This window comes from Sinocyclocheilus grahami, unplaced genomic scaffold (genome assembly GCF_001515645.1).
Source record: "Sinocyclocheilus grahami isolate Dianchi unplaced genomic scaffold, SAMN03320097.WGS_v1.1 scaffold999.1, whole genome shotgun sequence".
Taxonomy (NCBI): Eukaryota; Metazoa; Chordata; class Actinopteri; order Cypriniformes; family Cyprinidae; genus Sinocyclocheilus; species Sinocyclocheilus grahami.
In genome coordinates, this window is record NW_015506178.1 from 335,758 (window position 1) to 356,387 (window position 20,630).

At 35.7% G+C, this 20,630-nt stretch overlaps 1 protein-coding gene across 1 annotated transcript in view; it reads right to left on the bottom strand.

Annotated features, from left to right (window-relative positions):
• LOC107565390 (rho GTPase-activating protein 24-like) overlaps positions 1 to 20,630 on the bottom strand; it is a 111,001-nt gene that overhangs the window by 58,826 nt on the left and 31,545 nt on the right. Inside the window, exon 3 of the mRNA XM_016250614.1 lies at positions 12,117 to 12,204. Coding sequence (XP_016106100.1) covers positions 12,117 to 12,204 — 88 coding nt within the window. The remainder of the gene's footprint in view (positions 1 to 12,116; positions 12,205 to 20,630) is intronic.

Sequence of the window (20,630 nt, forward strand, 5' to 3'; positions counted from 1 at the left end):
GTTTTGGACAGTTCTGTAACTTGTCATTTAAAGTCATTTGGCTCCTACATGTTTAATTTTAGGAACCAGTGATTCCCAAGTCATTATAAGTCTGGAGCCCAGTAGCATGTAGCTCTATTAAGAGGAGACAGGAATAATGGTCAGCTTGCTTCACGCCCCGAGTGAGCTCCTTCACGCCATATTTAGCGGGCCGCACACACCTGGACTCGGGCCAGTCTGCTCAGTCAGGACAATAGACGTCTTTGTTCCGTCTTCTTCCATATCGGAGTTCTTGCTCTTTCTCTTCTTGCAGGACATATTTAGCTTTCTGGAATTTGTTTGTCTGATGTTCATTCTGATTCTCTTTGGGGTCCTTCATAGCAGTTCTTCTACTTTCCATCTGCTTGGAACGGACAATAATGTGACCAAAGACCATCCCGCACTCTATGAAATATCCAGAAGGTCATCTTTTTCTCATCAAACAAAGCCATTGAAAATATCAAGAATGAAATATCATCTTTATCGTTTCTGCATAGTACTTGACTGAATCATTTAAATGGATTGTTCAATTGTTTCCAAAGCAAATCTGTTTTGAACATTTGAATGGACTAGAGACTAACATTGAAAGTTCCCCAAACTGTAGCAGTGAAAAGCCTTATGTTTTGAATACATAATGCTAATAACATTTCTGTATGGAAGTGAAAGGCTTTGTTCCATTTAGAATGAAGATAAATTTGCATGTGTGTGTGTGTTTAATGCAAACATGCAAACCTGTCTGTCGCCTGCACATGGAAATAGATCCGCGGTTTTATTTTCTATCAAGGCACAAGTTGTTACATAAACACATTTGAGGCACGTCCTTTCATTCGACTTTCTAATCTTGAAACCATTTTTCCATGCTAAATGTGTCATGCAGGATGTAACTGCCTTGCATGAAAAGCACAATGGGATCTGTACCATGTCTAGTACTTCACTCAAAAATAAAAATGATGCTAGTATTTATTCACTTTCATGTCATTCCAAACCTGTATGCTTTTTTTTTCCTTCAGAGGAACACAAAAGGTGAATTTCTTGTAAAACCTTTCTTGCTATTAAAATCTATAAAAAATTTAACTTTGAAAATGTACGAATTCAGAATTGACACAACAACAGTAGCTGTGTGCTATATTCTAAATTTTTGGAAGCCATGCAATAGCCTTGTGTTAGAAAAAGATCAACTTTTTATTACGCAAGTTTTAGGCAAAATTCAAAATGGCAAAGTCTGTGGAAAGCCCTCAGTTCTTAACCCCTAAAAAAATATTTATGTTCTGTAAAAGTTCTCAATTCACCCACAATTGGCATAAAGTGGTAGCATAAGCATAAGCACTGCTGAAAATATGTGACACCAGAATCAGATTCTTGGCTATAGAACACGCTAGATGTGGCTCTGATTGTTTCTCCTGATGCCTATCTGTGAAATATGAATTTCACACTTGGTTTTTACAGTTTTACAGTGGCAGAACAGATGGAAAATTAACCCACTGTTTTGGCCGAGCCGGATCAGAGGGCATTTAAAGTGTGTCTAAAAATATTATGATCAAGAAGCCTGTCAATATGGTTAAAACATTAAATAAAATAAAATAAAAAATAATCAAATAAAAATTTTAATACAATTAAATAAAAATAATTTTATTTACTTAAGAAGTATAACACTCAAAATCAAGTCCTACACTGTGTTAACAGCAACCGCTGAAGGTTAATTGAGCTACATGTCATCTGCTGTTGCCATGGTGATGTTACAATTGGAGGTCAAAGGCAGTGACCCTGAGCCGTAACTACATGCTCTTCCTGCCCCGTGAAAGGTGAAGTGAAAACCTCACTGCATGCGGCCTGTACAATGTGATAGATGCACAAAGGAAATATGCCACACATCCTCCGAAAAATAATGAAAATATTGTGCAGGTGTGCTTTTAGCCATACAAATATTACTTTTTGTTCTTTCTTTAATTATTTTTTTTAGAAATGGTCCAATGCAAAGGTTCAAGGATGTTTCAAACTGAATGTTAAATATGTAGCAAAAACCTTGCATTATTAAAAAAAGTCTCTGATTAAACAGATTCTTAAATGGAAAAGTATATCTTTTAAAGCTGATTGTAATGGATTATGACTGCATTGCCAGCATATTTCACATATTTTTATATGATAAAGAGAATGACAAGTATTTGAACAGTTTCAAAGATTTTCTGAAGATTCAAATAAGTTGTTTTTTCTTTGTTCAGATTAAAACCTTTACCTTCTCAAATACTGATGTATAACATATACGTATGTGAATATACAACAGGCCTATATGATGTATTATGTTGGTAAATATTGACAAATACTTAACTTATGAATAACATATGTAAGAACACAGTATATGTGTGTTATGTTGGTAAATATTTTAAATAACTTCCATTCCTATATGAATTAAAATATTTATTTTAATTGGCTAAAAAAATCCATAAATTAATTATATACTTCCTATTTTTCCGTATCTCTACCCAAACATTCTCTATCATCACAAAAATGACAGAAATGTCAGTTATGTTCTGCTTCCTAGGTATGCTGGGTGACCTTTCACCTCGTCTATGATTATATATGTACAGCCTGAGGTGACGAGCCTATGAGTATCACATTTCTTAAAGGGATTGTTCACCCAAAAATGAAAATTAGTGCATTATTTACACACCCTCAATACATCCTAGGCGTATATGACTTCCTTCTTTCAGATGAATCCAATCGGAGTTATATTAAAAATTGTCTTTGATCTTCCAAGCTGTTTAATGGCAGTCAGCGGGTGTTGCAGTTCATCAGTCCAAAAGAAGTGAAATAAAGCGCATCTATCCATAATAAATGTGCCTCACACGGCTCCGGGGGGTGAACAAAGGCCTCCTGTAGCGAATCGATGCGTTTTTGTAAGAAAAATAACTACATTAAAACGTAATAATCAATTTAATCTAGCTTGCGCTCACTGTTGTACATATTTGTACATAATGTTTTAATATTTGTAGAACAAAAACAGCTTAAACAGGAAAGGCTTAGCTGGTTAAAACTGGTTTTTCTGCCTGTCCAGCTGAAAAGTGGCCCAAAACCCTCTAAAACCAAACCACCAAACCAGGTCAGGCTGGCTTATGCATTGTTTTTTTCTAGGAGGAATAGCACAACCACGTTCACACAGCAAATTCAAGTACTTATTGTCTAGTAGACGTTAAAGTATTCAACTAAAATAGCTAGTAAAATGTTGTACCTGGATTTGAACCAATGTTGGCAACTTAAATCGCATACATTAGTCTAACTGGACCTGTTTGTGATTCTCGCTACATTAGGAGTGTCCTGGCAGGGAGTCGAAGCTAAATGTGAAATAAATTGGCATGCAAATTACCAGCGATCAAGTCAAAGAATAACGTCTGAACAGTTGGCGGTAAACGAGAGGACATGACTCGTTCTCCGCTGAGAAGACATACAGACAGCAGCGAGAGCATAAATAAACAGCACAGCAGAGCAGCCACGACCTTCAGACAACAGCCCCCCGATTCCTCTCAGTCACCCTCGGACCCCCTGACAAGAGTCGTCCAATTAAAACACTGATTAACGCCTGCTGTAATTCTACACGGGTTCATGTCAGCCGAGACCCGAAGAGAATCAGACTACTTGTGGAAAAAAAGAGGAACGCCAAAGAGTAATTTCTGGAAATAACATTCATTAATCATAATAATATTAACAAATATTATCTCAAAAAATTATTAGTTTCAACTGAAATATGAATCAAATATTCATCTGTTAAGCATTTTATTCTTTATTATGTTAAAGTGTTATATGATATCTTAACTTGCATGTTTTAGTTTTTCTTTCTTTGTTGGAAGAGGTCAATAATAAATCTGCAACGGCATTAACTTCCACTATGGCTGTGCAGCACTGACCCAGAGTCCTGTGGTTGCAGTAGCTTTTTGACCCTGGCTTTGACATTCATCATCAGAATGAGATTACAGCTCTCGTAAATCTCACATCCTCCATGTTTTAAACCGCACACTGTTGCTGGAAGTCACCTGGTCCTGCCAGTGCATGTGAGGGAGCTGTGTTGTGCTGTAGTTAAGTCAATCTCAAGGTGAGAAAAACAGTTTGCCGCAGGAGATTCAACAATCACTTCATTACGCTCTCATTTAAGTAGGTCAGAAAGAAAGAAAGATAGAATGAATTAAAAAAGTAACAACTGAATGAACAGACTGAACAACTGAATGAACGAAAGAAGAACAAAGGAAGGTATGACAAAAAAGAACAAACAAAAATATGTGAAAAAGAAAAACAAAAAAGAGAGAAGAAAGGGAAAAGTGAGAAAGGAAAAAGAGAATAAAAATCAGAGAAAGAACAAAAGAAAGAGTGATAAAAATAGACAAAGAAAGAATGAAAGAAAGAAAGAAAGAACTACTGAACGAACAATCAAATGAGTGCTCAACAAACAAGCAAACAAACAAGTGAACAAGAAATAAAGATGGACAGAAAGAAACAAGAGAAGAGAGAAAACAGAGAAAAGAAAACGAGCAGGAAAGAAATAATGAACGAAGGAATGGACGATTGAACAAACAAGCATACAAACTACAAACATATGAACAAGCTGAACAATTGAGTGAACAATTCAAAAAGAAAGAAAGAAAGAAAGGAATAATCAAATGAGGCAATTGAGCACTGAACAAACAAGCAAACAAACAAATGTGAGCACACGCAGAAAGAAAGAAAGAAAGAAAGAAAAGGACTGAACGAACAAGCAAACAAACAAATGAACAAGTATACAAGAAATAAAAATGGACAGAAAGAAAAAAGGGAAGAGAGAAAACAGAGAAAAGAAAAAGAGCAGGAAAGAAATAATGAACAAAGGAATAGACGACTGAACAAACAAGCATGCAATCTACAAACATGAACAAGCTGAACAATTGAGTGAACAATTGAATGAACAAATGTAAGAAAGAAAGAAAGAAAGGAATAATCAAATGAGGCAATTGAGCACTGAACAAACAAGCAAACAAACAAATGTGAGCACACGCAGAAAGAAAGAAAGAAAGAAGAGGACTGAACGAACAAGCAAACAAACAAAAGAACAAATGAAAGAAACAAACAGACGAACAAAAAAGAGACAAAAGAGAAAAAAACAACAAAATAACAATGGAAAGACAGAAAAAAAGAAACAAAACAAAGCAATCAACACGTGGTATTTTTCTCAGTCTCAGTTGATGATTCTGCAGGTGTTCTCTGAAACCACACAGATTCACTTCCCCATCTGCACGCTCTGCCCCTTGAACTCTCACTGAATCCCACTCATGTCTGTAAAACAAACCCTCTCTCTTCGATGACCTTCATGATGAACACAAACCGCTAGATGCAAACTCAGAGGGATTATTTGCACTTCGGCTTCAAATACTCCACAGCTATTCCTGCAGAAATTTCATCTGGCAAGTTTTTTGTGGTTGCACAAACTGTTACTTTTTCTCAGTTCCCCATTATTATCCAGATTCATTGGATGCCAGTGAGTTATAAATAAATTAGAAGTTGATAAATAAAGGATCAGTGAGTAAACAGTGGTCCAGATGCGGAGATGATGAAAGATTATGAGGCAGGAGTCATTTTCTGCCTGGTTTGGAGTAATGAAACAACGATGTCAGTTAAGTGGTTGTTTTAATTTGCTTTTCCAGAAAAATCTGCTTGAAATTTGTCGTGCTGTGGTACGATCACCGTGCACTGCGAAACTAGGTCTGATATTTCATTCTGGTGTTCGCTGGGCCAGCAAAGTAATTATTCACATTATTATGACAGTAGATTTGTCTGCGTGATAAGCAAACAAACAAATGAACAAGTGAACAAGAAATAAAGATGGACAGAAAGAAAAAAGGGAAGAGAGAAAACAGAGAAAAGAAAAAGAGCAGGAAAGAAATCATGAACAAAGGAATAGACGACTGAACAAACAAGCATGCAATCTACAAACATATGAACAAGCTGAACAATTGAGTGAACAATTGAATGAACAAATGTAAGAAAGAAAGAAAGAAAGGAATAATCAAATGAGGCAATTGAGCACTGAACAAACAAGCAAACAAACAAATGTGAGCACACGCAGAAAGAAAGAAAGAAAGAAGAGGACTGAACGAACAAGCAAACAAACAAAAGAACAAATGAAAGAAACAAACAGACGAACAAAAAAGAGACAAAAGAGAAAAAAACAACAAAATAACAATGGAAAGACAGAAAAAAAGAAACAAAACAAAGCAATCAACACGTGGTATTTTTCTCAGTCTCAGTTGATGATTCTGCAGGTGTTCTCTGAAACCACACAGATTCACTTCCCCATCTGCACGCTCTGCCCCTTGAACTCTCACTGAATCCCACTCATGTCTGTAAAACAAACCCTCTCTCTTCGATGACCTTCATGATGAACACAAACCGCTAGATGCAAACTCAGAGGGATTATTTGCACTTCAGCTTCAAATACTCCACAGCTATTCCTGCAGAAATTTCATCTGGCAAGTTTTTTGTGGTTGCACAAACTGTTACTTTTTCTCAGTTCCCCATTATTATCCAGATTCATTGGATGCCAGTGAGTTATAAATAAATTAGAAGTTGATAAATAAAGGATCAGTGAGTAAACAGTGGTCCAGATGCGGAGATGATGAAAGATTATGAGGCAGGAGTCATTTTCTGCCTGGTTTGGAGTAATGAAACAACGATGTCAGTTAAGTGGTTGTTTTAATTTGCTTTTCCAGAAAAATCTGCTTGAAATTTGTCGTGCTGTGGTACGATCACCGTGCACTGCGAAACTAGGTCTGATATTTCATTCTGGTGTTCGCTGGGCCAGCAAAGTAATTATTCACATTATTATGACAGTAGATTTGTCTGCGTGATAGAGAAATATATTGCGAGCTGTTGGACTGCAGCAACAGATGGAGCAAATTTGAACCCCACATATTAAAACCTTCAAGAAAAAAAGGTTTTAATTAAAATCCAATTTTGCCTTCATGAGGTACTCTATTTTCTCTCGTAGTCTGAAATCCAAAGCAACAGACCTGTGAAATTGGAAAGCAATCCAAATAGGCCTACTAGACTCCGGAAACTTCGAAATGAACATTTTGGCGTGACAGACAGATAACGTCATTTATTTTGATAAGCATTGCTGTATCTGTCAAAAATTAATCCAAGAATGTGAGCTGAATGTGTAGGCCTAAGTACATGTGCAAACTCTGCAAAAGCCATGGTACTACAATGGTACAAAATAACACTTTTTCTGCCAGTTATATCGTTATACCAGCAGATGGCGATAAGTGACTTCTTCAGTCAACCGTTTATTCAACCCATTGTTCAAAAACGCTAATTTATGAGTCCCTGAATCATTCTCTCAATCGATTCGTTCAAAAACACTAATTCATGTAGGAACAAAACAAGCGAATATTTTTATCAGCGAGTCAAAATCATTTAGGCTGTGTCCGAAATCGCCCCCTATACCCTTAAATAGGGCACTATTTGAGGGAACAGCCATTTTTAGAGGTGTCCGAAACCATAGTGGACTTTCTCGAGTGCACTCATTCAATCCCACAATGCACTGCAAAAACGAGTGTACAACTGGTGCACGCTCAACGGCTAGAGAATGCCCATAATGCACCGTGAGAGTCACGCGCCGAATGAATTCCCGCGTCTTTCCAGAAGATGGCTGAATAATCAATCCGTTCATTTTAACAAAGCGCTCATCCATGGCGTACAGCATAATGTACAACACGGGTATAAATTAATTGTAAATTGATTATTAAATTGTTTGATTAGGGTTTATACATAATTTCTGTGACAGAGTTCAAGATAAATCCTTTAATCTTACTACTGGAGCTGCTAGTTTGCTAGTTTCAAATGATTAATAAACAGCAAGCACAAACTGCAAAAGCGGCATTCCTTCCGGTGCAAGATGGCTGAATAATCAATCCGTTCATTTTAACAAAGCGCTCATCCATGGCGTACAGCATAATGTACAACACGGGTATAAATTAATTGTAAATTGATTATTAAATTGTTTGATTAGGGTTTATACATAATTTCTGTGACAGAGTTCAAGATAAATCCTTTAATCTTACTACTGGAGCTGTTAGTTTGCTAGTTTCAAACTATGCAAACTAGCACAAACTATGCAAAAGCGGCATTCCTTCCGGTGCACTCAGTGTTCCGAATTCACTACTCGTTTTCATTCACTCCTTCTAGTGAACTGAATTAGTGACCTAATGTAGGGAATAGTGAATGAGGGTATAGGGGGCGATTTCGGACACAGCCTTAGTCAATTCGTTCAATACACTGATTCATTAAAAAACGAAACGGGTGACCTTATTTGAATCATTGAATCATTTGCTCAAATGATTCATTCAAAGACGATGATTCATTCTGAAACGCCATGTTGCTTGGAGACACAGGGCGGTTTATCCTGCTGTTGCTTCGAAATATTTCTGTAAGTATGGCAATTTTGAGTGTATAATGTAAGTTCCTCAATACTAACTTATTGTTTAAAGACCTTTTGTACTGTATAGAAGCAAACATTCTGGCAAAGGTGATGGTTCCTGCCTATTTACTAGCATTCTTGCTCTTATGAAATTGCCTAAACATTTATCGGCAGATATTTATTGACAGACGCTTGTTTCCATCTATTTTTAGATTTTAGATGACTTTTTCTGTCGTCAACTGCTTAAATGAATAGCTATAGACTATGGCAAATATTAAACTCATTAAGAAAGCTGTCCTATAATAGTCCCACTATAAGGACAAAACTAATCAGTAACTCTAATTCATACTGTGCAATATAATGTTGTAATACCCAAATCCAATTAAGCATAACTATTATTTGATTTTGTTTTTATATAAAAATAGTATGGATTCATGCTATTGCCCAGTGCAAAAAAAAAGGATGTTTCAGCTCTGAATCAACGTTACACACACACAAAAGAAACAAATTAATAGACAACAAGAGAACTGAATTGAAATTCAGTCCATGTTATCCCTGGACAAAACACTCCCATCTGTATTTATGAAAGACGAGAGGAAATTAAACGCACTTTTAACAACCCTCTTTTATGAACTGAGCTGTACAACATTACCTCCAAAAAGCCCTTTTCATTGCCTAAACATTTATCGGCAGATATTTATTGACAGACGCTTGTTTCCATCTATTTTTAGATTTTAGATGACTTTTTCTGTCGTCAACTGCTTAAATGAATAGCTATAGACTATGGCAAATATTAAACTCATTAAGAAAGCTGTCCTATAATAGTCCCACTATAAGGACAAAACTAATCAGTAACTCTAATTCATACTGTGCAATATAATGTTGTAATTCCCAAATCCAATTAAGCATAACTATTATTTGATTTTGTTTTTATATAAAAATAGTATGGATTCATGCTATTGCCCAGTGCAAAAAAAAAGGATGTTTCAGCTCTGAATCAACGTTACACACACACAAAAGAAACAAATTAATAGACAACAAGAGAACTGAATTGAAATTCAGTCCATGTTATCCCTGGACAAAACACTCCCATCTGTATTTATGAAAGACGAGAGGAAATTAAACGCACTTTTAACAACCCTCTTTTATGAACTGAGCTGTACAACATTACCTCCAAAAAGCCCTTTTCAAGGACAAGTGATTTCATGGCCTATGCAGCAAAAAAACGTTGCTTAAAATATTCCAGAATACTGCTGAGATGTACAATGGATTAAAGATGAAATAAGGCTAATGTATGGAAAAGTGCATGCAAGCATGGAATCACTCCTAAACGCCTTCATCTAAGACTGACGCACTGAACAATGGCTCAGGTTTTTCACAGTCAGCTGGCAGGACAGTTGGAGCCGTGCTGCGTTTCCAAAGAGCTGAAAACGCGCTATAAATCTCTGTTTCTGCTGTTTTCTAGCACAGTGTGCACACTCTCACGGCTGTCTGCTGGGGAAACACAGGACAGGATAGATTTCTGCACGTAGGCCAAATAATCATAATACCTGGAGCTATCTGTTAGCATTCCCATTTATCTCAACTGCAGCTGTTCGACTAGCACGTAGGAACCCATTTGCGATGATTTTGGTGACAGATACAATGTGGCATTTACCGGCATGACTAATAAGAAGACCGTGATGACTGGGTCAGTAGGCAATAATCTGTGTCATATTAATCTACTCCGCAAAAAGGCCCCATTCATGCAAATGCCACAGTGTCACCACAGATAAAGGTCCAAGGCTCTGCAATGATCCTCAAAGTAAAGTTACAAAGACCTAAAACTAACTTTTTGACTTCTTACAAGGTCACAAGCCTGGAAACAAAGACAAACTGTGCTCATGTGCGTCACCGAACACAGATGACAACAGACACGGCTCATTCCAGCGAAGAAGGTAATGTGAACATGGTCATGGTAAAAACCAAATGTATACAGTGTTTACTAGCAATATAAAAACATTTTAGTCATTATTTTTTAAAAAAAATGAAACTTTTAAGATTAATTCATTTCCTCTCTTTTATCATTTAGCATGCTCTTTAATAGCTCAGGAGTCTTAATACAAACCCAATTCCAAAAAAGTTGGGACACTGTACAAATTGTGAGTAAAAAAGGAATGGAATAATTTACAAATCTCATAAACTTATATTTTATTCACAATAGAATATAGATAACATATCAAATGCTGAAAGTGAGACATTTTGAAATGTCATGCCAAATATTGGCTCATTTTGGATTTCATGAGAGCTACACATTGCAAAAAATTTCGGGACAGGTAGCAATAAGAGGCCGGAAAGAAGTTAAATGTACATATAAGGAACAGCTGGAGGACCAATTTGCAACTTATTAGGTCAATTGGCAACATGATTGGGTATAAAAAGAGCCTCTCAGAAGTGGCAATATACATATTTCATTAAAGATATAGTATAAAATCTGTTAATTGGTTAATGGTAAGTTACCTTACCATACATGGTGAAAAATTGTAAATAGTAACATTGCATTGTAATTTGTAAATAATTTTACTGTAAAATACTCAAATTGGTCAAATTTGTTTTTTGAAAGTAAAAACTGAATTATCATATAATTCCCACATTCCCAGAAGTCCCTGCGTAACACATAACATATATTTTATTGAAAAAGTTTTGTCTTCTCATCTTTGTTATGAATAATGTTCATTATGGTGTTTTGTATCACATTTCACATAATTTAATGTTAATGTGTTATACTGATTATGTTTTGTCTTTGTGTGCTTCTGTCTTTTTGCAATGTTTTTTTGGACAGGCCACTTTTGATTAAAACAAATTGAAAAAGCACATTTTTGTAGTTCAAATTGTTGCCACAGCTCAGTTTAAAAGTCAAAATGTGTAAAAATCGCAAGATACATTGAGGTGGTCAAATCTTGTAGCCCCTATATAACGTGTTGATACCGTATAGTGTGGTAGGAGTGTGTGCTGCCACAGTTCCAGCTGCTAGAAAGCAGGTGTCTCTTGTTATTTCTGTTTCAGTCATTTATTTAGTTTGAAGCTCAGGTGTGTATGTTATCAGAGTGATCCCCAGAACTGAACAGGAAGTAGCGCTGCTCTTCTGTTGCTCCTCAAGCACTCATCTGTCCTCAGTGATTCATCATCCAGCACATGAGAGGGACATCTGCGTTTTATCTGAACCCTCTCCAAACATAACCAGAGCCCGAAGAGAGAGAGAAGAGTGTGATCTGTAAACTAATTACAGCAGACGGCAGCTCCAGCGTCATTTATCACTAAACTACATTTGGGAGAAAAGAAATTACCCACAAACATGGATAAAGAGAGATCCATTTGAAAACACATGGGTTGGTTCACATGACAAGATTCCTAGAAGATTTATAAATGAGCACTGTTTACAAATGCAAGAGACCGTTCCACTGAAATGACACAGATTTCCTGTGATATGTTGTGTCTGGAGCATCAGGATTCAGCTGTGTTTGTCAGCGAGGTGCCCAGCGTCGATCTGTTCTCATTAGCTCTGATGAATGTCTTTGAAGACCTCTACTCAGCGAGTGAGGTCACTGTGGTCCCATCATGAAAGCTACAGGAACTGCATTGCAAAAACAGCCAGGGTAAAAAAAAAAAGGTTTCTCCTTACCTGGGATGACTTCAAAAAGGAACTTTCCGCCTTCATCCCCATTGCTGGGATGTTCGGTGACTCTGTTGCCAGGTAGGAAAATGGTGCCCTAGAGGAACCAAAAAGCCAAAAGGAACTAGTCAGACACAAACTGCTGAGGAAAGCAAGACGTATGCGGAAAATATATCACAGCAAGAAAAAAGCTTGGGTGCATATATAAATATAAATAACTATAATAAAAATATATTTTATATACAATGTATATACACACACATACATTTTGTTGAAATGAAAAGCTACAATGAAGTCCAACTTACTTTCCTTTACATATTATTTAAATATTCAATATTTACAGTTTAATATCATATATAGATCTCAATTTTTTTTATCAAAGTAATATATACAATTTAAAAATATAAATATCTTTCATTCAAAATATGTCTGAAAAAATAACTAAAAAATAAAAACATTTAAAATTCTATCTTGTTTTGTCTAGATATACTATTATATTTATAAATGTGTATGTATATGAACTTATTATAATATTAATATAACATTAACTTTGATAAGAATATAATGATAATAATAATTATATATTATAATAATAAACATATTAATTATAAAAAAAGCATTTGTGAGCATAAGAGACTTCTTTCAAAGAAATTACATTTTAAAAAAATTGTACGGTAATTATTCCAAACTTTTGACCAGTAGTGAACATACTTTGTTGAAAGCTACAATTAAGTTAAACTGTGCGAAACTTAAGTTTCACTGAAATGCAAAGGGATGAGAAATGTGATGTCCATGCTGGAAACCATCTCTGGGCATTAGCTAGAGTCAGAAGGCAGACATCAGTTCAGGGGTTACAGATGGATCCCTCGGGGGTCTGTATGACAGAGCGCAGGCGGCATTAGAGTCGACAAAGATCTTGTTATTATGGAGAAATCTGATTTTAAGCAGCACTGTGACTGCTGTGGGATTATAGATCAGTGTTTGACACGCTGGATGAACTGCTGCTTTAAATAGACCAAACATCAGCGCTGCACACAGGCCATGTTACAACCACCAGCGGACTAGTAAAACAGCCTGATTTCCCCCACTGCTCTCATCTCTCTGTCTCCTTATCCACCCAGCATCTCACCCTCCACTATCGATGTTTTCCTTTATCTCATATATCTTTCTCTGTTTGTCATTTTCTTTTCATGCTACACCACTATCACTATTGTACAGAATGCAGTATATATACTGTAGACATTATGCAAATATACAGTATATATATATATATATATATATATAGTGGGTAAAATAAGTATTGAACACGTCACCATTTTTCTCAGTAAATATATTTCTAAAGGTGCTGTTGATATGAAATAGCACCTTTAGAAATATATTATTATATTATATTTACTGAGAAAAATGGTGACGTGTTCAATACTTATTTTACCCACTATATATAATTTATATAAATAAATAAATTATAAAGTATCAGTTTGTGTGTGTGTGTGTGTGTATGTATATATATGTATATATATATATATATATACACAACCCCAATTCCAGAGAAGTTGGGACGTTTTGTAAAATGCAATAAAATCAAGAATCTGGGATTTGTTAATTCTCTTTAAAATTTTATTTAATTGACAAAAGTGCAAAGAAAAGATTTCCAAAGTTTTCACTGACCAACGTAAATGTGTTTTGTAAATATGAACAAATTTTGTGTTTGACGGTTGCAACACACTCCAAAAAAGTTGGGACAGAGGCAAAATAAAAGTGAAAAGGTTATTGAATATCCTCGTTAAACTGTTTTGAAACAGCTCGCAGTAAGCAGGTGAATTGGTAATCGATCAAGGTATCATGTTTGGGTATAAAAGGAGCATCTCAGTCTTTGCAAGCAAAGCTGGATCATGTCTCATCATTTTTTTAGGGCTGTCAAAAAAATTCGAATTTTGAATATTCGTCGAATTTAAAATAAAAATCCACATTTGAATGCAAAATGTTGCATTTAAATTTTAGGTGTGCATCAGGCAGTCTTATCAGTGGTGCATGAAATGCGACGACGATGTAAGTGTCATTGCATTTTAATGCTTTTGTTAGCCTATCCAGTTGAACCTACGAGATGGTTTTGTAAAATGCAATAAAATCAAGAATCTGGGATTTGTTAATTCTCTTTAAAATTTTATTTAATTGACAAAAGTGCAAAGAAAAGATTTCCAAAGTTTTCACTGACCAACGTAAATGTGTTTTGTAAATATGAACAAATTTTGTGTTTGACGGTTGCAACACACTCCAAAAAAGTTGGGACAGAGGCAAAATAAAAGTGAAAAGGTTATTGAATATCCTCGTTAAACTGTTTTGAAACAGCTCGCAGTAAGCAGGTGAATTGGTAATCGATCAAGGTATCATGTTTGGGTATAAAAGGAGCATCTCAGTCTTTGCAAGCAAAGCTGGATCATGTCTCATCATTTTTTTAGGGCTGTCAAAAAAATTCGAATTTTGAATATTCGTCGAATTTAAAATAAAAATCCACATTTGAATGCAAAATGTTGCATTTAAATTTTAGGTGTGCATCAGGCAGTCTTATCAGTGGTGCATGAAATGCGACGACGATGTAAGTGTCATTGCATTTTAATGCTTTTGTTAGCCTATCCAGTTGAACCTACTAGATGCAGCTCTGCTACGTTGTTCATTCAAAATATTGCGGGGAAAAAAGAACATTAATGCGGAGATGATGTTGTTTACGTCAAAACCGAAACAAAACTGTTCACACAGAATGCATATTTATCACATTTTCTAGAGGGACATCTATCACCGTTGCACTCGCGTCTCGCACAAAAGAGCCGCATGTTTAGAAAGCCATGGAAAATGAATGTAAGTTCAACTTTTTAAAAACATGTCTCAAGACTTTATGGCAGTTTTATGGCATGGTTATTAAATCAAGACAATGCCAGGTCTCATTCTGCATGTGCTACAACAGCGTGGTTTCATAGAGACAGAGTGAATGTGTTAGACTGGCCTACCTGCAGTCCAGATCTGTCTCCAGTTGAAAATGTATGACCAGTCATGAAAAGGAGAATCAGACAGTGACGATCACAAACTGCTGAGCTTCTGAAATCTTGTGTGTGAGACTGGGCAAAGTGAGACTGGGCAAAAATTTTGCTTGCAAAACTTTAACAATTAGTATCCTCAATTCACAAACAATGAAACATTGTAATAAATAGGAAGGTTGATGTGATACAGTGTTAAACGTGCCTCTTTCCCAACTTTTTTGGAGTGTGTTGCAGCCATCAAAATCAAAATTTGTTCATATTTACAAAATACATTTACGTTGGTCAGTGAAAACTTTGGAAATCTTTTCTTTGTACTTTTGTCAAATCACAGATTCTTGATTTTATTGCATTTTGCAAAATGTCCCAACTTCTCTGGAATTGTATATACTGTATGTTTATTTATTTGTTATTTATTTATTTATTATATTTATATATGTATAGTATGCACAATATATGCATAAATATACTTCATCAATATTTTCAATATGTGTATATACATATATGTACATGTGTATATCAAAAAAAGGTTTTAGGTTTTAGAACCTAAAATGGCCCATTTATTGCCAAAATTATAACTTAAAAACACTTAAAAGCACTAACCTAAAGGCAAATAAAAAATGCACTTAATAAAGTCAATGGACAAGAATGCAGCATATCATATTTGACATATATCATATTTGTTATTATTTTGTAACTAAATAAGCGTCACAGATGCTTGAGGGGGATTTCCCATCATTTTAATGCCAGATGTTCCTTCATCGTCTTATTTAAATTACAGAATCATGATACGCATGACTGACAGGCACACATGGTCAGATGGCACAAAGAACGCATTAATGCAACACGTGCTGAGCGATGTTTTCATATACATCTTAATAGTAGCATTACAGTAGGCACTGGCACACTGGGGTTATTTGCGGTATGCAGGGGAACAACTGCAGAGGTCTAAAGCAGTCACCTTTGAGGGAGAGTATTTCATATCTGCACTACAGAGGGGCTTAAAAGGCAAATTTTCAATGGGAGAGAGAGAGAAAACAGAGCTCAGTTACATCCTTATCTAATATCAGTGCATATGTTCAGTATCCAGTATCCCGACATGCCTGGAAACAGTGAGAACATTTAGGATGCAGAGATTATGACAGTTAACATAGAGGCTGATACATTATTCAAATCTCTGCACTACAGCTATATATATGTGTGTGTGTGTGTGTGTGTGTGTGTCAGCAAGTCATGAAGAAATCATAAACATAAAGCAGTGTCCATAAATGTCAGTTGTCTTTTTCTAGACTTCACAGAGTCTTTAAACCATTAGGATCAGTTTACTATGATATAAGACTGAGTAAACAAGACCTTATAAAAATACTTGGTCTAGATTGTAGGGTTGGTGCCTGTCATGGTTATATGAACCTCGTGAAAGGTGAAAAGCAGCCACATATGACGATCATTACACAATGACCTCTTTCCCCCGGGCTTTTCAAGTCTCTCTGCATGCGATGCAGTGACTTGCTTCTGTTAAAACATCATAAAGCTTTACGAGATCCTGCTGACAGCACATTTCTGATGAAGTTGAACTCGAACTTCTTAAGTGATGGAAACCATACCTGCCGCCCCCAAGAGGAGCATTGGTGGGGCTCGTGAAGATAGCACAAATTTCAGCCCACAGTAAGGCAGGTCAGCGGTTTGATGTGGGCAGCGGTTCCTGTTTTAGTACCGGAGCCTCGAGGGTGGGTTGGTAAAGACATGGGCCTTTCAATTAAAGGCATTTTTGTTGTCCCCAGAGGCATTCCATGTGGAAAACATGGAAAGACGCATCATCAAAATGCAGGGAACAAAACCCGGCCCATTCCAGAGCAGAGGAACCATGTGTCTTCCTTGGCACACGTCCTTGCTTACTCTACACTAAGAGACGTGAAAGAATTAGTATGTGCTCTGGTGAACAACAACAATGATCATTATATATATAGTGGAGTATGGCCCAAAGCATTCTGGGATTACTCATGCATGCCAGTCTTCATATTAGAACCTACATTTTCAATGTAATATTCTGATCTATTGTGATGAAATATATATTTTTTATTTTTCAAACAAGCATCGACCTATATTTTCAAAGTGTACCACAGTGAGAATGCACTGACATTAAAATGTTGGTCAATATGATATAAACATTTTTAAAGTTATGGCCAATATCTGATAAATAGAAGGAATTACATTTTTATTAATATATATTGTTTTGTCAAAATGGGGGGACTAAAAACTGAACTATTTTGAGATCTGCAAAAAAAAAAACCATCTAACAGTGATATATGTGTATGTATAGTAATATTATAATATTAATATAATGACATTAACTTTTATACAAATTGTATTATATATAATTATAAATTATACAAGATAATAATTATATATTATATATAATATTGCCCTTTACCAACCCTACCCCCAATGTCAATTTAAGTTCAATTAAATGTTCACAATTTAGTGAAAATGTAAATGTAAAAAATTAAAATTAAAAATATTATTATATTATTATTTTTTATTTTTTTTTTTAGAAATTTGTTAGAATACAATGCTACTTATCAATGGCCATCAATGAAAAGATATTCTTTTTGCTTACAAAATGCCATAGTTACAAAACCTACCAACTGGGCCTTAACCATTCAAACCAGCCAAACCTTGACCCCTTAGATGGTCCCCCCCATGGTCATTGCCTTGGGGCAGCAGTTCATCTCTCAGCAAGGTGTTGCACCTCTCTGACCTCTGGATCCTGGCTGTTTTATTGCACCATCATTAACACCTCAAGCCAGACCAGGACAGTTCAGACTTTGACACAACCAATCAGAAATGTACAGCATCAAAGACACTACCACATGCATTCTGGGTGATCTGGACAGCACAGGAGTGGAAATTGTGGGAAGATGAAATCACCCCATCGCCCCAGATTGCTGTGCTACGTTGAGCTGGGGCAGAGGTTAGCTTAATAACATCTCAGGAATTTCCCTCCCTGCTTGAGAGAAAAATAGAGAAGCAGAACAAAGCAAAAAAATGATTTGTTATGTCACTAATGTTTATATTTAATTAACTTTTAGTCCCCATGGTGCCAAAACGAAGTTAGCTTCTCAGAAGCTGCATACAGAGCCGACGGGTATGTGGGAATCCCCCATAGAGACGCAAAAATCCAGTTCCAGATCAGATCAGAAGAGCTCGCTCCATTTGTTTATCAACCAGCGGAGATTGATGGTAAAGGACCAAAGGGAACAGGAAGAAAATAAAACAAGCTACAACCCAGTACTTAGCCCTGAAGTCCTAAACGGGCCCATGGAATTAATTAAAGGAAAGCCATTTGCTGTGGAACGGTCCCATTAGGTGCACGTTTGAACAGTTAACCTTGACTTTTCCTCTGAGGCTTGCCCTCACGTCTCGTTCATTAGTGGCCCCTGTCTGTCCTACAGCACTTTTTCACACTTAGAGGCCTTGTTCGCTCTCCTTTCTTTATTTCTGCTTTTTAATATGCAGTCTTTTGCCTGCAGCGAGTGCAACAAATGTACCCATATCCAGGTGCAATCAGCTGTTTATAATGCAAGTCTTTTTCTCTTTGCTGTTTATTTCATTCTACTGCTGCAGTCCCTTGGACGTTCCGCCAAGGGACTGCAGCTGTAGAATGAAATAAACAGCCATTTGGACTGTGGCAAAACATTAGGCACTTGGTAATGTTGCTAGCGTTAGGAGATATTACTTTTAAAATACAGTACATTAATATTTTGTTCCTTAAAAGAGGAGCCCATTTTTGTACCTTTTTATGGAAAATAAAACGTATTATTATTAAAGAATAAATATTAAATTATAAATAATAGTATTATTAATATTAATATTATTAAATAATAATATTATTAAAACAATTTATTATTATTTTGTTACTTTTGCCTGAGGCAATGCTTGACATGCACGTCATGCATTTAATATACTCTCATATAGACAGATTTAATGCCTATAATAACAGAAATATAATATTTAAAACGTTTGAAGTAACAAATGACTCGTGAATGGTTCATCATTAGCGAATCAAAAACATACAGCTCAACAGTGTAGTATGATTCTGAATGAATAGCTCTTATGAACCAACTCTTTTTAGTGAATCAAAAACAGTGCAACATTGTAGTATGATTCAAAACAAATGACTCCCACGAACTATATATATATATATATAGATATATATATATACTGTATATATATAAAACAGTGTGGTATGATTCTGAACAAATTAATCTTATGAACCATTTCTTGTTAGGGAATCAAAAACTTACAGCACAGCAATGTAGTATGATTCTGAACAAATGACTCAAATGAACTGGTTCTTTGTAGTGAATCAAACATATACAGATTGAAACAGTTTTATTTCAAATTTAATTCAAATCTTATATCACTGTAGTATTTCAGCGGCATCCCAATAAAGACATTAAAATCAAAAGTCAATAAAGGTTTGCGCAAACACCATTTGCAAGAATCGTTATACATGTAAAATATTCAAATGAGCTCATCTGGTGAAAGAATTGCGTTTCTTCTTTTCATATATTTCTTCCTTAAAAGTATTCAAAGAAACCTCAGGCTGCTCTAGACAGACTGTTACATCGGGAAAAGTGAATTATCGGAGGATTTCTCCACTCACAAAAACGAAACATTCAATTTGCAGAACCATTACGATCTTGACAACTTTTAACTCAGATATCGGCTACTTAACCAACTCCTAAAAATAAAAGCTTCCACAGGGTAGCCGCAGGTAAACATCATTACCCTCACCACAGTTTGCGGTCGTCTAACAGAAAACAGGTGGGAAATGAGCTAGTTTGCCAGGAGTTTAAATCAAAAATTAATTCTGAAATGGACAGCATCCATCTAGCTGTTTTGACTGGTCACAATTGAGTTGCATGCCAAATGTGTTTCTCTATCTTTGTTGAAATTTGTTCTGTGCCGCTGAGGAGACCAAACCTAATTACTGGCAGTAATATTATAAATGCTCACAATGGCAGGCCTGCTGGAATCAGGTTTGGCAGCCGGTGTACCTGTGGATAGGAGGTCTACAAACAAGCAGACTGCAGCAGTTCAGAAATGTGATTAACCTCAACTTTCCATTACCTACATCCTGACCAATGTACTATTTTCCCCTGTGAGATCCTCTATATACAGTATCTGGCAGCAGAGATATATAGGCCACATAGTCTGTGTGTGTGTGGGAGAGAGAGAGTTTTCAGTTTTCAAGCAGAAAAAAAAAAAAAATGTATGTGTGTATATATATATATTTTTTAAGAGGTCTCTTATGCTGACCAAGGCTGTGTTTATGTAATCAAAAACACAACAAAAATAGTACTATAGTAATATTATTACAATTTAAAATAAGTGTGTTCTATTTAATATATTTTAAAATGTAATTTATTCCTGTGATGCCAAGCTGAATTGTCAGCATCATTTATTTTTATTATCAAGGATGAAAACA